Genomic DNA, 17,500 nt, shown 5'->3' on the forward strand with positions numbered 1-17,500 from the left:
GTGAGTGTGGTCCAGGTGAGTCCAGGTGAGTCCAGGTGAGTCCAGGTGAGTCCAGGTGTGAGTGTGGTCCAGGTGAGTCCAGAGTGTGAGAGTCCAGGTGAGTCCAGGTGAGTCCAGGTGAGTCCAGGTGAGTCCAGGTGTGAGTGTGGTCCAGGTGAGTCCAGGTGTGAGTGTGGTCCAGGTGAGTCCAGGTGAGAGTGTGGTCCAGGTGAGTCCAGGTGAGTCCAGGTGAGTCCAGGTGAGTGTGGTCCAGGTGAGTCCAGGTGAGCGTGTGGTCCTGGTTTAGTCCTGGTTCTCCTCAGAGGTTCTCCTGGTTCTCCTCAGGACGATGTGGTGATGGGGACTCTGACCGTGCGGGAGAACTTCAGGTTCTCTGCAGCTCTGCGTTTGCCCTCGACCATCTCCCAGGACCTGAAGGACCAGAGGGTCGACCGCCTCATCCAAGAACTCGGCCTGGGGAAGGTGGCGGACTCCAGGGTACGTGAGAACCAGGACTAAACCAGGACTAAACCAGGACTAAACCAGGACTAAACCAGGACTAACCAGGACTAAACCAGGTCTGAACCAGGACTAAACCAGGACTAAACCAGGACTAAACCAGGACTAAACCAGGACTAAACCAGGACTAAACCAACCAGGACTAAACCAGGACTAAACCAGGACTAAACCAGGACTAAACCAGGACTAAACCAGGACTAAACCAGGACTAAACCAGGTACTGAACCAGGACTAAACCAGGACTAAATCAGGACTAAACCAGGGACTGAACCAGGACTTAAACCAGGACTAAACCAGGACTAAACCAGGACTGAACCAGGCAGGACTAACCAGGACTAAACCAGGACTAAACCAGGTACTGAACCAGGACTAAACCAGGTCTGAACCAAGGACTAAATCAGGACTAAACCAGGACTAAACCAGGACTACTAAACCAGGACTAAACCAGGACTAAACCAGGACTAAACCAGGACTAAACAGGACTGAACCAGGTCTAAACCAAGACTGAACCAGGACTAAACCAGGACTAAAACCAGGAACTAAAACAGGACTAAACCAGGACTAAACCAGGACTGAACCAAGGACTAAACCAGAAGGACTAAACCAGGACTAAACCAGGACTAAACCAGGTCTGAACCAGGACTAAACCAGGACTAAACCAGGACTAAACCAGGACTAAACCAGGACTGAACCAGGACTAAACCAGGTACTGAACCAGGACTAAACCAGGACTAAACCAGGACTAAACCAGGACTAAACCAGGACTAAACCAGGACTAAACCAGGACTAAACCAGGACTAAACCAGGACTGAACCAAGACTAAACCAGGACTAAACCAAGGACTGAACCAGGACTAAACCAGGACTAAACCAGAACTAAAACAGGACTAAATCAGGACTAAACCAGGACTGAACCACCAGGACTAAACCAGGTCTGAACCAGGACTAAACCAGGACTAAACCAACCTGAACCAGGACTAAATCAGGACTAAACCAGGACTAAACCAGGACTAAACCAGGACTAAACCAGGACTAAACCAGGACTGAACCAAGACTAAATCAAGGACTGAACCCGGTCTAAACCCTGGTCTGGCCCTGGTCTGGCCCTGGTCTGGTCCTGGTCTGGTCCAGGTGGGCACTCAGCTGATCCGGGGCATCTCTGGGGGCGAGAGGAAGAGGACGAACATCGGGATGGAGCTGATCATCGACCCGTCGGTTCTGTTCCTGGACGAACCGACGACGGGTCTGGACGCCTCCACCGCCGGCTCCGTGCTGCTGCTGCTCAAGAAGTAAAAACTCTCACAAACGATCCTCAACTATTCTGCTTTTATTTTTATTTTGTTGTCATTGTTCTCCAAAATATTTCCAAAATATTTCCAAAATATTTCCAAAATATTCTCATCATCAGGCGGACGGCGTTAAACCTTTTTATCTTCGTGGAGACCAAACCAGACACTGTCCATTTTTCAGAAAACTAAGGGATTTTAAGTTCGCCTTAGGTTTTGTTTCCACAGAGTCGATGTGTTGAGAAAATAATATTTCCCTTCCTTCATTTTCCAAAATCACATCGTGCAGCATCGTTTTCAAAAATGTTTTAGTTTCCATCGACCCTCGAGCTCCGTCAGAACGACACCGAACCTCTGGGCGACGCCGCGATCAGACTCAAACCTGCAGCTTTTATTTCACTACAGTTGTAAGTTTTACTCACAAACACGTTTAAAATGGTGCATTAGTGGCTCGCCTCTCCACAGATCTGGTTCAAAATGGTGCATTAGTGGCTCGCCTCTCCACAGATCTGGTTAAAATGGTGCATTAGTGACTCGCCTCTCCACAGATCTGGTTAAAATGGTGCATTAGTGACTCGCCTCCATCAGAGCGAAAGAGAAACATCAGTCGCACTTTCGTCGCTTCAGCTCCTAAACTCCGTTTACTCCTGAGTTTTACAAACTTTCTTTTTCAGAGGTGAAATCTCCGTTTGTTTGTAAAAGACGAGAACAAACGAAGGGAAAAGTCTCTGTTTTTAAAAATCCTCGTGTGTTTGTTCGTGTGAACGAGTCTGTGGAGACACAGACACATGTGACCAAAAAAACTCTCCCGCGACCAGTGTCGGGAGTAACAGATTACATGTAACTGGGATTACATGTAACTGGGATTACATGTAACTGGGATTACATGTAACTGGGATTACGTAATCAGAGTACAAATGATGAGTAACTGTATTCAGTTACAGTTACTGTTTCAGTGAGTGGTAATTGGATTACAGTTACTTTGTTCAAATAAATGGATTAAACAGAGGGATTTTCCTGTTTTCACATTTGGGCTAAACCAGGTCTAAACCAGGACTAAACCAGGTCTAAACCAGGTCTAAACCAGGACTAAACCAGGACATAAACCAGGTCTAAACCAGGACTAAACCAGGACTAAACCAGGACTAAACCAGGACTAAACCAGGTCTAAACCAGGTCTAAACCAGGACTAAACCAGGACTAAACCAGGACTAAACCAGGACTAAACCAGGACTAAACCGTCTAAACCAGGACTAAACCAGGTCTAAACCAGGACTAAACCAGGACTAAACCAGGACTAAACCAGGACTAAACCAGGACTAAACCAGGTCTAAACCAGGACTAAACCAGGACTAAACCAGGACTAAACCAGGACTAAACCAGGACTAAACCAGGTCTAAACCAGGTCTAAACCAGGGTCTAAACCAGGACTAAACCAGGACTAAACCAGGACTAAACCAGGACTAAACCAGGACTAAACCAGGTCTAAACCAGGACTAAACCAGGACTAAACCAGGTCTAAACCAGGACTAAACCAGGACTAAAACCAGGTAAACCAGGACTAAACCAGGACTAAACCAGGTCTAAACCAGGACTAAACCAGGACTAAACCAGGACTAACCACTAAACCAGGTCTAAACCAGGACTAAACCAGGACTAAACCAGGACTAAACCAGGACTAAACCAGGACTAAACCAGGTCTAAACCAGGACTAAACCAGGACTAAACCAGGTCTAAACCAGGACTAAACCAGATCTAAACCAGGACTAAACCAGGTCTAACCCAGGACTGTGTTGACTGTGTTGTTGCTGCTTGTGACTCCGTTTCCCAGGATACACCTGTGAGCCCCACAATAACCCTGCAGACTTCTTCCTGGACGTGATCAACGGAGACTCGACGGCCGTGGCTCTGAACAACGCCAACGCCAAAGACGACGACGACGACGACGACGCTGAGTCAAACGACAACGATAACGGTGAGTCAGACTAACTGGATCTGAACGGGGTTTTTATTGGATTTTAACAGCATTTGAACTGGATTTTGGACTCTTTAATAATTCTGAAATGTAAATTTGACACATTTCCGGTTTTTTTACAAATGAAGTGTAAGTGACTTGTGTTCGTCTTTGTGCTTAGAGTTTTTCGTCTTTGTGCTCAGAGTTTTTCGTGCTCAGAGTTTTTCGTGCTCAGAGTTTTTCGAGCTCAGAGTTTTTCGCGCTCAGAGTTGTTGGTGTTTGTGCAGACGCAGAGTCTCCGTCCACTCAGGCCATCGAGGAGAAGCTGGTGCAGGAGTACAGGACGTCCAGCTACTACAAGCAGACCAAAGCAGAACTCGGTACCTCCCTGGATTTGTGTACTCATGTACTTGTGTATTTGTGTATTTGTGTACTCGTGTACTTTAGCAAAACTTCACAGAGACAGAGCAGCTGACAGAGGCTCATAACAGACAAATCATCAAAAGTATAAATCTGAATCAAGACTAAAACAAACATCGAAACTAGAGCCACAGATCCTGAAAAAGTCCCAGTGACAGAACTGAACCTTTCCTGAAAAACCAGGACTAAACCAGAACTAAACCAGGACTAAACCAGGACTAAACCAGAACTAAACCAGGACTAAACCAGGACTAAACCAGGTCTAAACCAGGACTAATCAGAGAATCACTGTGTTTCAAATGACATTCGTTTTGTCAAAAGTATTGACTCAAATCTTAATCGATACCAAAGGAGAATCGAAACTAAAGTCCCTCTGACAGAACAGAGCAGAACCTTTCCTCAGTCACTTTAGAACGAACTGTACAGAACAAATCAAAGATAAGAAAGTATAAAAACCACACACATCACCGCTGTGTCCTTTGGCAAGACACTTCCCCCCGTCACCCTTCGCCGGCGTGCTGGGGGGGGGGCGGTGCGGTCTGCCCCGGGGCGGCCGCGGCGTCCCTCCTGACTCTCCGTCGTTGCAGAGCGAATCGTGGCGGGAAAACAGAGGTCGGCGTCGTCTCGCTCCAGAACCATCACCTACAACACGAGCTTCTGCACACAGTTCAGATGGGTCCTCAAGAGAACCTTCAGGAACCTGGTGCTCAACCCCCAGACCTCCGTCGCCCAGGTACTACCACTACTACGAGTACTACCAGTACTACCAGTACTAACAGTACTACAAGTACTACAGGTACTACAGTACTACAAGTACTACAGGTACTACAAGTACTACAGGTACTACAGGTACTACAGGTACTACAACTACACAGTACTAACAGTACTACCAGTACTACTACTACAGTACTACAAGTACTAACAGTACTACCACTACTACAAGTACTACAGTACTACAGGTACTACAGGTACTACAAGTACTACAGGTACTACTACTACTACAGGTACTACAAGTACTACAGGTACTACAGGTACTACCAGTACTACAGGTACTACCACTACTACCAGTACTACAGGTACTACAGGTACTACAGGTACTACAAGTACTACAGGTACTACCACTACTACAACAGTACTACAAGTACTACAGGTACTACAGGTACTACAAACACTACCAGTACTACCAGTACTACCACTACTACCAGTACTACAAGTACTACAGGTACTACAGGTACTACAGGTACTACAGGTACTACAGGTACTACCAGGTACTACAAGTACTACAGGTACTACAGGTACTACAGGTACTACAAGTACTACAGGTACTACAGGTACTACCAGTACTACAAGTACTACAAGTACTACAGGTACTACAGTACTACAGTACTACAGGTACTACAGGTACTACAAGTACTACAGGTACTACAGTACTACAGGTACTACCACTACTACAAGTACTACAAGTACTACAGGTACTACCAGTACTACAAGTACTACAGGTACTACAGGTACTACAAGTACTACAGGTACTACCACTACTACAAGTACTACAAGTACTACAAGTACTACAAGGTACTACAGGTACTACAGGTACTACCACTACTACAAGTACTACTACAGGTACTACAAGTACTACAAGTACTACCAGTACTACAAGTACTTTACAGTACTACAAGTACTACAGTACTACAGGTACTACAGTACTACCACTACTACCAGTACTACAAGTACTACAGGTACTACAGGTACTACAACTACTACTACAAGTACTACAGGTACTACACAGTACTACCACTACAGTACTACAAGTACTACAAGTACTACAGGTACTACCACTACTACCAGTACTACAAGTACTACAAGTACTACAGGTACTACTACCAGTACTACAAGTACTACAGTACTACACAGTACTACAACTACTACTAAGTACTACAAGTACTACAGTACTACAGTACTACAGTACTACAGGTACTACCACTACTACAAGTACTACAACTACCACGAGTACTACCACTACTACTACAGTACTACAGTACTACAGTACTACAGGTACTACCACTACTACTACAGTACTACAAGTACTACAAGTACTACAGGTACTACAGTACTACCAGTACTACAAGTACTACAGTACTACCACTACTACAAGTACTACAAGTACTACAGGTACTACCAGTACTACAGGTACTACAGGTACTACCAGTACTACAGGTACTACAGGTACTACAAGTACTACAGTACTACAGGTACTACAGGTACTACCAGTACTACAGGTACTACACTACAGTACTACAGTACTACAGGTACTACTACAGTACTACAGGTACTACAGTACTACAAGTACTACCAGTACTACAGTACTACAGGTACTACTACAGTACTACTACAGTACTACAGGTACTACAGGTACTACAGGTACTACAGTACTACAGTACTACAGTACTACAGGTACTACTACAGGTACTACAGTACTACAGTACTACAAGTACTACAAGTACTACTACTACAGTACTACTACAGTACTACAGGTACTACAGGTACTACAAGTACTACAAGTACTACAGGTACTACCACTACTACAAGTACTACAGGTACTACAAGTACTACCAGTACTACAAGTACTACAACTACTACCAGTACTACCAGTACTACAAGTACTACAAGTACTACCAGTACTACCAGTACTACAAGTACTACAGTACTACAGGTACTACAAGTACTACAGGTACTACCAGTACTACCAGTACTACAGTACTACAGTACTACAGGTACTACAAGTACTACAAATACTACAGGTACTACCAGTACTACAACTACTACAACTACTACAAGTACTACAACTACTACCAGTACTACAAGTACTACCACTGCTACAACTACTACCAGTACTACCAGTACTACAAGTACTACAAGTACTACCAGTACGTTTATTCTTATTCTTCTGAATACTTTCTTGGACGTGGGTGTGATCCCGGCTGTGTCCTGCAGGTGGCGGTCACCGTGTTCCTGGCGCTCGTGGTCGGCGCGCTCTTCTTCGGCGTCAAGAATGACCAGAGCGGGATTCAGAACAGGTCTGATACCGATACCGATACCGATATAACAATACTGATTTTTCACAGGTGTCGATACTAAAAAAACACAAGACAGAAACTATCGATGTTTTTTGTTTTTTTTTCTTTTTCAGTTTTGGTCAAAAAGGTCTAAACCTGGACAATATTTTATTCTTTAATTTTGTTGTCAGTTTTTTTTTTTTTTCCTCAAATTTTTAGAAATTTTTTCTCTATTTTTATAATTTTGCTCTTTTTTTATTTTTATTTTCCAAAATTTTTTGTCAGTTTTTAAATTTGTGTTGTCGTGTTTGTGTTGTTGTGTTGTTTGTGTTGTCGTGTTTGTGTTGTTGTGTTGTTTGTGTTGTTGTGTTGTTTGTGTTGTGTTGTTGTGTTGTTGTGTTGTTGTTGTGTTGTTTGTTGTTGTGTTGTGTTTTGTGTTGTTGTTGTTGTGTTGTGTGTTGTTGTGTTGTGTGTTGTTGTTGTGTGTTTGTGTTGTTTGTGTTGTTGTGTGTTTGTGTTGTTGTTGTTGTGTTGTTGTGTGTTTGTGTTGTTTGTTGTGTTGTGTTGTTGTGTTGTTGTTTGTGTTGTTTTGTGTTGTGTGTGTGTGTTTGTGTTGTGTTTGTGTTTGTTTGTGTTGTTTTGTGTTGTTGTTTTGTGTTGTTTGTGTTGTTTGTGTTTTGTGTTGTGTTGTTGTGTGTTGTTTGTGTGTTGTGTTGTTTTGTTGTGTGTTGTTGTTGTTGTGTTGTTGTGTTGTGTTGTGTTGTTGTGTTGTTTGTTGTTGTGTTGTTTGTGTTGTGTTGTGTTGTGTTGTTTGTGTTGTGTTGTGTTGTTGTTTTGTTTGTGTTGTGTTTGTGTGTTTGTGTTGTGTGTTGTGTTTGTTTGTGTTGTGTTGTGTTGTTGTTGTGTTGTTTGTGTTTGTTTGTTGTTTGTGTGTTGTTTGTTGTTGTTGTGTTGTGTGTTGTGTTGTTTGTGTTGTTGTGTTGTGTTGTTGTGTGTTGTGTTTGTTGTGTTGTTTGTGTTGTGTTGTTGTGTTGTGTTTGTTGTTGTGTGTTGTTGTTGTGTTGTTTGTTGTTGTTGTTGTGTGTGTTTGTTGTTGTTTGTGTGTGTGTTGTTTGTGTTGTTTGTGTTTGTTGTTTTGTGTTGTGTTGTGTTGTTGTGTTGTTGTTGTGTTGTCGTGTTTGTGTTGTTTGTGTTGTTGTGTTGTTTGTGTTGGTGTTGTTGTGTTGTTGTGTTGTGTGTGTTGTGTTGTTTGTGTTGTGTTGTTTGTGTTGTTGTTTGTGTTGTGTTGTTTGTGTTGTGTTGTTGTGTTGTTGTGTGTTGTTGTGTGTTGTTGTGTTTGTGTTGTTTGTGTTGTGTGTGTTTTGTTGTGTTTGTTGTGTTGTGTTGTGTTGTTGTTGTGTTGTGTGTTGTTGTGTTGTTGTGTTTGTGTGTTTGTGTTGTGTTGTTTGTTGTTTGTTGTGTTGTTGTGTTGTTTGTGTTTGTGTGTGTGTGTTTGTTGTTGGTGTTGTGTGTTGTGTTGTTGTTGTGTTGTTGTGTGTTGTGTTTGTGTTTTGTTGTGTTGTTTGTGTTGTTGTGTTGTTTGTGTTGACGTCGTTGTGTTGTTTGTGTTGTTGTGTTTGTTGTTTGTGTTTGTGTGTTGTGTGTTGTGTTGTGTTCGTGTTGTGTGTTTTTGTGTTGTTTGTGTGTTGTTGTTGTTTGTGTTTGTTGTTTGTGTTGTGTGTTGTTGTTGTGTGTTTGTGTTGTTGTGTTGTGTTTCTTTTTCTTTTCTTGTCGTAGGTTCGGTGCTCTTTTCTTCGTCACGGTGAATCAGTGTTTCAGTTCTGTGTCTTCGGCTGAACTTTTCATCACCGAGAGGAAACTCTTCATGTGAGTTTAAAACCAACTGAACCCAAAACAAATCAAACACCGAAACAATCGAAACACTGAAACACCGAAACATCGAAACACCGAAACACGGAAACACGGAAACATCGAAACACTGAAACACCGAAACATCGAAACACCGAAAACACGGAAACACCGGAAACATCGAAACACCGAAAACACGGAAACACCGAAACACGGAAACATCGAAACACTGAAACATGGAAACATGGAAACACCGAAACACTGAAACATGGAAACATCGAAACACCCGAAAACACGGAAACACTGAAACACTGAAACATCGAAACACTGAAACACTATAACACTGAAACATCGAAACACCGAAACACCGAAACATCGAAACACCGAAACACCGAAACATCGAAACATCGAAACATCGGAAAACACGGAAACACCGAAACACGGAAACATCGAAACATCGAAACATCGAAAACACGGAAACACCGAAAACACGGAAACACCGAAAACACCGAAACATCGAAACACCGAAACACTGAAACACCAAAACACTGAAAACATGGAAACACCGAAACACTGAAACACTGAAACACCGAAACACTGAAACACGAAACACCGAAACACTGAAACATGGAAACACCGAAACACTGAAACACTGAAACACCGAAACATCGAAACACCGAAACACTGAAACATCGAAACAACAAAACACCGAAACACTGAAACATCAAAACACCGAAACACTGAAACATCAAAACATCAAAACACCAAAACACTGAAACATGGAAACACCAAATCATCAAAACACCGAAACACCAAAACACCGAAACGCCAAAACACTGAAACATGGAAACACCGAAACACTGAAACACCAAAACACTGAAACATCAAAACATCGAAACATCAAAACGCCAAAACACTGAAACACCGAAACGCCAAAACACTGAAACATGGAAACACCGAAACACTGAAACACTGAAACACTGAAACACCAAAACACTGAAACACCGAAACGCCAAAACACTGAAACATGGAAACACTGAAACGCCAAAACACCAAAACATTGAAACGCCAAAACACCAAAACACTGAAACGCCAAAACATTGAAACACCAAAACACTGAAACTGAAACCTGCTGCTCCTCTCACCTCTGTCTTTTTACCAGAATGTTCCACAGTGTGACATTAAACCGCTCGACTTTACATTTATTCAGTTACAGGTGGTTTTATTGCTCAAAAATCCCTAAAAAAACCAAACAGACCTTGTGACTGTGAGCGGAGTCGCCTCTCCACAGATCTGACCTGGAACTGCGTCTGGTTTTGGTCTCCGTGGAGATAGAAAGGTTTAATGCCACAATGTGAAACATTCCAGACGAAGCACGAACATCTCCACGGAGAAACAAAAAAAAAGAGTTGGACGGAGCCTCCAGCAGAAAAGCGACACAAAGCACCTTTCAAAACACAGTGGAGCACTTCCTGTATCACCACCTGATGACATCACGAGGTGGCGCAGAGTGTTTTCTGCGCGTGTGTGTGTGTGAATCAAACAAAACTCCAGTCCAGGTCTGTTTGAGGAGGACGTGGACAGAACTTTCCAGGTGTTTATCAGTGAAACGCGACGCTCAGGACTCGATCCAATGAAGCCGGCGTCGGTGTACTTCCTGTTGCTGTGGTTACCGTGTGTCACCGTGGTTACCGCGTGTCACCGTGGTTACCGTCTCTCTCTCTGTGTCTTCTCCGCAGACACGAGTACATCAGCGGGTACTACCGGGTCTCGGTGTACTTCCTGTCCAAGATCCTGTCGGACATACTCACCCTGAGGACCATCCCCGCCATCGTCTTCACCTGCGTCGCCTACTTCATGATCGGTCAGAAGAACTAAAGCTCCACCGCGGGACTTTACACACACGACACTAAAGCTCCACCGTGGGACTTTACACACACGACACGACACTAAAGCTCGACTGCGGGACTTTACACACACATTAAAGTTCCACTGCGGGACTTTACACACAGATTAAAGTTCTACTGCGGGACTTTACACACAGATTAAAGCTCTACTGTGGGATTTTACACACAGATTAAAGTTCTACTGCGGGACTTTACACACAGATTAAAGCTCGAGTGCGGGACTTTACACACAGATTAAAGCTCGAGTGTGGGACTTTACACACAGATTAAAGCTCGAGTGTTGGACTTTACACACAGATTAAAGCTCTACAGCGGGACTTTACACACAGATTAAAGTTATACTGCGGGACTTTACACACAGATTAAAGCTCCATTGCGGGACTTTACACACAGATTAAAGCTCGAGTGCGGGACTTTACACACAGATTAAAGCTCGAGTGTGGGACTTTACACACAGATTAAAGCTGGAGTGCGGGACTTTACACACAGATTAAAGCTGGAGTGTGGAACCTGGTGTGTCCCGCAGGTCTGAAGCCGACCGCCGCCTCGTTCTTCATCTTCATGGTGACGGTGGCGCTCGTGTCGTACACGGCGACGTCCATGACCCTGGCGATCTCGGCCGACCAGACGGTGGTCGCCATCGCCAACATCTTCATCACCATCTCCTTCGTCTTCATGATGGTACGTGCACACACTCCGCCCTGTGTGTGTGTGTGTGTGTGTCTGTGTGTGTGTGTGTGTATGTGTGTCTGTGTCTGTGTGTGTGTGTGTGTGTCTGTGTGTGTGTGTCTGTGTGTGTGTGTGTCTGTGTGTGTGTCTGTGTGTGTGTGTGTGTGTCTGTGTGTGTGTGTGTGTGTGTGTGTGTGTGTCTGTGTGTCTGTGTGTGTGTGTGTCTGTGTGTGTGTGTGTGTGTGTCTGTGTGTGTGTGTGTGTGTTGTTGTGTGTGTGTGTGTGTGTGTGTCTGTGTGTGTGTGTGTGTGTCTGTGTGTGTGTCTGTGTGTGTTGTGTGTGTGTGTGTGTGTTGTGTGTGTGTGTGTGTGTGTGTGTGTGTGTGTGTGTGTGTGTGTCTGTGTGTGTGTGTGTGTGTGTGTGTGTTGTGTGTGTGTGTGTGTTGTGTGTTGTGTGCAGATTTTTACGGGGTTGTGTTGTGTGTTGTGTTGTGTGTTGTGTGCAGATTTTTACGGGGTTGTGTTGTGTGTTGTGTTGTGTGTTGTGTGCAGATTTTTACGGGGTTGTGTTGTGTGTTGTGTGTTGTGTGTTGTGTTTGTGTGCAGATTTTTACGGGGTTGTGTTGTGTGTTGTGTTGTGTGTTGTGTGCAGATTTTTACGGGGTTGTGTTGTGTTGTGTGTGTGTGTTGTGTTGTGTGCAGATTTTTACGGGTTGTGTGTGTTGTGTGTGTGTGTGTTGTGTGCAGATTTTTACGGGGTTTGTTGTGTGTTGTGTGTTGTTGTGTGTTGCAGATTTTTACGGGGTTTGTGTTGTGTGTGTGTGTGTGTGTGTTGTGTGCAGATTTTTACGGGGTTGTGTTGTGTGTTGTGTTGTGTGCAGATTTTTACGGGGTTGTGTTGTGTGTGTGTGTGTGTTGTGTTGTGTGCAGATTTTTACGGGGTTGTGTTGTGTGTTGTGTGTTGTGTGTTGTGTTGTGTGCAGATTTTTACGGGGTTGTGTTGTGTGTTGTGTTGTGTGCAGATTTTTACGGGGTTGTGTTGTGTGTTGTGTGTTGTGTTGTTGTGCAGATTTTTACGGGTTGTGTGTGTGTTGTGTGTTGTGTGCAGATTTTTACGGGGTTGTGTTGTGTGTTGTGTGTGTGTTGTGTGCAGATTTTTACGGGGTTGTGTTGTGTGTTGTGTTGTGTTGTGTGCAGATTTTTACGGGGTTTGTGTGTGTGTTGTGTGTTTGTGTTGTGTGTGCAGATTTTTACGGGGTTGTGTGTGTGTTGTGTTGTGTTGTGTGCAGATTTTTTACGGGGTTTGTGTGTGTGTTGTGTGTGTGTGTTGTGTGCAGATTTTACGGGGTGTGTTGTGTTGTGTGTGTTGTGTGCAGATTTTTACGGGGTTGTGTTGTGTGTTGTGTGTTGTGTTGTGTGTTGTGTGCAGATTTTTACGGGGTTGTGTGTGTGTTTGTGTGTTGTGTTGTGTGTTGTGTGCAGATTTTTTACGGTGGTGTGTGTGTTGTGTGTTTGTGTGTTGTGTTGTGTGTTGTGTTGTGTGTGTTGTGTGTTGTGTGTTGTGTGTTGTGTTGTGTGTTGTGTGCAGATTTTTACGGGGTTGTGTTGTGTGTTGTGTTGTGTGTTGTGTGCAGATTTTACGGGTTGTGTGTGTGTTGTGTGTGTGTTGTTGTGTGCAGATTTTTTACGGTTGTGTTGTGTGTTGTGTGTTGTGTGTTGTGTGTTGTTGTGTGCAGATTTTTACGGGGTTGTGTTGTGTGTTGTGTGTTGTGTTGTGTGTTGTGTGCAGATTTTTACGGGGTTGTGTTGTGTGTTGTGTTGTGTTGTGTTGTGTGTTGTGTGTTGTGTTGTGTGTTGTGTGCAGATTTTTACGGGGTTGCTGGTGAACCTTCCGTCCATCGTGAGTTGGTTGGCGTGGCTCAAGTATCTGAGTATCCCCCGATACGGATTTGGGGTCAGTGTCCGATTTATCTGTACACACAACTTTTACACACAAAACACACACAACATTTACACACAAAACACACACAACATATACACACAACATATACACACAAAACACACACAACATTTACACACAAAACACACACAACATATACACACAAAACACACACAACATATACACACAACATATACACACAAAACACACACAACATATACACACAACATATACACACAAAACACACACAACATATACACACAAAAACACAACAACATTTACACACAAACACACACAACATATACACACAAAACACACAGAAACATATACACACAAAAACACACACAAAATTTACACACAAACACACACAACATATACACACAACATATACACACAAAACATATACAACATTACACAACAAAAACACACACAACATATACACACAAAACACACACAACATATACACACAAAACACACACAACATATACACACAAAACACACACAACATGTACACACAAAACATATACAACATATATACAACATGTACACACAACATATACACACAAAACACACAACATGTACACACAACATATACACACAAAACACACAACATGTACACACAACATATACACACAAAACACACAACATGTACACACAACATATACACACAAAAAACACACAACATATACACACAAAACACACAACAAGTACACACAACATATACACACAAAACACACAACAAGTACACACAACATATACACACAAAACACACAACATGTACACACAAAACACACACAACATATACACACACACACAACATGTACACACAACATATACACACAAAACACACAAACATGTACACACAACACACAACATATACACACACACAACAAAACACACAACATGTACACACAACATATACACACAAAACACACAACATGTACACACAACATATACACACAACATATACACACACAACACACATGTACACACAACATATACACACAAAACACACATGTACAACATACACACAACATATACACACAAAACACACAACATGTACACACACACACAACATATACACACAAAACACACAACATGTACACACAACATATACACACAAAACACACAACATGTACACACAACATATACACACAACATATACACACAAAACACACATGTACACACAACATATACACACAAAACACACAACATGTACACACAAACATATACACACAAAACACACACACATATACACACAACATATACACACAAAACACACATGTACACACAACATATACACACAAAACACACAACATGTACACACAACATATACACACACAACATGTACACACAACATTTTTGTTTTCTCTCATGTTCACAATCCTGCCTGAAGAGGTTTTAGAGTCATTCACACACGTTTGAGTCATCTAGTGATCTCTCCTGAGCTCTATTCAAACCCTCCTTACAGTTAGTAGTACAAGTCTGTACGAGGCTCAGCCCACATGCTTCCACAGTACAAGTCTGTACGAGGCTCCGCCCACATGCTTCCACAGTACAAGTCTGTACGAGGCTCCGCCCACATGCTTCCACAGTACGAGTCTGTACGTGGCTCCGCCCACATGCTTCAACAGTACGAGTCTGTACGAGGCTCCGCCCACATGCTTTCACACGACACAAAACTGAAAAGACACTGAACAAACCTGATGTTTGTGCAGGAGTTTCATTAGTGCGATGCACTGTGTGTGAAAGTGCTCTGAAGGTGTACGTTATGTACTTTATGTACTTTAAGTGTACTATACATGTACTTTATGTACTTTATGCGTACTGTATGTGTACTTCATGTACTTTAAATACTTTATACTTTGTTTTCAGGCGCTGCAGATAAATGAGTTTGTGGGACTGGAGTTCTGCCAAAAACTGAACGGCACCGAGTTGTAAGTGTGAACTTTATAAAAGTACTACACACTACTGCACGTGTACTACACACTACTGCACGTGTACTACACACTACTGCACGTGTACTACACAGTACTGCACGTGTACTACACACTACTGCACGTGTACTACACAGTACTGCACGTGTACTACACACTACTGCACGTGTACTACACACTACTGCACGTGTACTACAGAGTATTGCATGTGTACTACAGAGTACTGCGTGTGTACTACTTCGTACTGCGTGTATACTACACAGTACTGCGTGTGTACTACAGAGTACTGCATGTGTACTACAGAATATTGCATGTATACTACACAGTACTGCACATGTACTACACAGTACTGCATGTGTACTACACAGTACTGCACGTGTACTACAGAGTATTGCATGTGTACTACAGAGTACTGCGTGTGTACTACTTTGTACTGCGTGTATACTACACAGTACTGCGTGTGTACTACTTCGTACTGCGTGTATACTACACAGTACTGCGTGTGTACTACAGAGTACTGCATGTGTACTACAGAATATTGCATGTATACTACACAGTACTGCGTGTGTACTACACAGTACTGCACGTGTACTACACACTACTGCATGTGTATTACACAGTACTGCGTGTGTACTACACAGTACTGCGTGTGTACTACACAGTACTGCATGTGTATTACACAGTACTGCGTGTGTACTACACAGTACTGTGTGTGTACTACATCGTACTGCGTGTATACTATATAGTACTGCATGTGTACTACAGAGTACTGCATGTGTACTACAGAATATTGCATGTATACTACACAGTACTGCACATGTACTACACAGTACTGCATGTGTACTACACAGTACTGCGTGTGTACTACACAGTACTGCGTGTGTACTACACAGTACTGCATGTGTACTATGATCAGAGTTGACGTTGGTCCCTCGTCTTCCTCAGTTGTCGTCTGGGGGAGGAGGTCCTCACAGAGCAGGGTGTGGACTCGTCGTTGTGGGGACTGTGGCAGAATCACGTGGCTCTGGGTGTCATGACGACGGCGTTTCTCACCATCGCCTACGTCAAACTCCGATTCATCCGCAAGTTCACCTGAAAGGACTTTAAAATACGCACACATACACACACGCACACAACACATACACACACAGACACACACACACAGAGCTGAGCCTGGTGTTAAAGTGTTTATATTAAACAGTTTTTTTTGTTTTTGTTCATTTAAAATATTGTGACTTAAGAGTTTGGCTGGTGTCAGGACGTTGGGGATGCCGCACACTCGCGGGGACGCTGCACACTTGCGGGGACGCCGCACACTCGCGGGGACGCTGCACACTCACACAGACACCGCAGACTCCACACACCCGGGATACTTGAGTACATGTACACACACTCAATCACACACGTTTGACGCACGAACCCTGGAGTGGCCCAACTCTCCTGAAAACTTGATGACATCACAAGGTGGAGCAGAGCGTCTGGAGCTTTGCAGATGTAAACAGACTCATAATAAAGTTTTACTCAAACATGTGAATGAAACAAACACAAGTCCGTGTGTGTTTGTGTGCGTTTGAACAGTTTGTGTGTTTGTTTTGTTCAGAGTTGTGTCGGTGCTGCACTTTAACACAAAAAAAAATGACTCCACAAAAACATTTATTTTTCAAACTGATTTAATAAAATAAAGTGAAAAACTGAAACTGTGCACGTGTGATCATGTCACTGTGAGAGAGAGAGAGAGAGAGAGCGCGCCCCCCGCAGGTGAGAGCGCCCTCCGCAGGTGAGAGCGCCCCCCGCAGGTGAGAGCGCCCCCCGCAGGTGAGAGCGCCCCCCGCAGGTGAGAGCGCCCCCGCAGGTGAGAGCGCCCCCCGCAGGTGAGAGCAGGTGAGAGCGCCCCCCCGCCCCCCGCAGGCCCCGCAGGTGAGAGCGCCCCCCGCAGGTGAGAGCGCCCCCGCAGGTGAGAGCGCCCCCCGCAGGTGAGAGCGCCCTCTCCA

At 43.7% G+C, this 17,500-nt stretch overlaps 1 protein-coding gene across 1 annotated transcript in view; it reads left to right on the top strand.

The window, feature by feature from the left end:
• The window catches only part of LOC110153395 (broad substrate specificity ATP-binding cassette transporter ABCG2-like), a 31,355-nt gene extending 14,149 nt beyond the window's left edge, over positions 1 to 17,206 (top strand). The window contains 12 exon segments of the mRNA XM_055150053.1: positions 325 to 477; positions 1,629 to 1,905; positions 3,615 to 3,758; positions 4,025 to 4,117; positions 4,745 to 4,890; positions 7,149 to 7,231; positions 8,987 to 9,076; positions 10,798 to 10,922; positions 11,492 to 11,646; positions 13,498 to 13,587; positions 15,448 to 15,509; positions 16,455 to 17,206. Of these exon segments, the coding sequence (XP_055006028.1) occupies positions 325 to 477; positions 1,629 to 1,905; positions 3,615 to 3,758; positions 4,025 to 4,117; positions 4,745 to 4,890; positions 7,149 to 7,231; positions 8,987 to 9,076; positions 10,798 to 10,922; positions 11,492 to 11,646; positions 13,498 to 13,587; positions 15,448 to 15,509; positions 16,455 to 16,605 (1,569 nt within the window). The 3' untranslated portion in view covers positions 16,606 to 17,206.
• The last annotated feature ends 294 nt before the right edge of the window (positions 17,207 to 17,500 follow it).

This window comes from Boleophthalmus pectinirostris, unplaced genomic scaffold (genome assembly GCF_026225935.1).
Source record: "Boleophthalmus pectinirostris isolate CB_2022bp ecotype Guang Dong unplaced genomic scaffold, ASM2622593v1 HiC_scaffold_14, whole genome shotgun sequence".
Classification (NCBI taxonomy): Eukaryota; Metazoa; Chordata; class Actinopteri; order Gobiiformes; family Gobiidae; genus Boleophthalmus; species Boleophthalmus pectinirostris.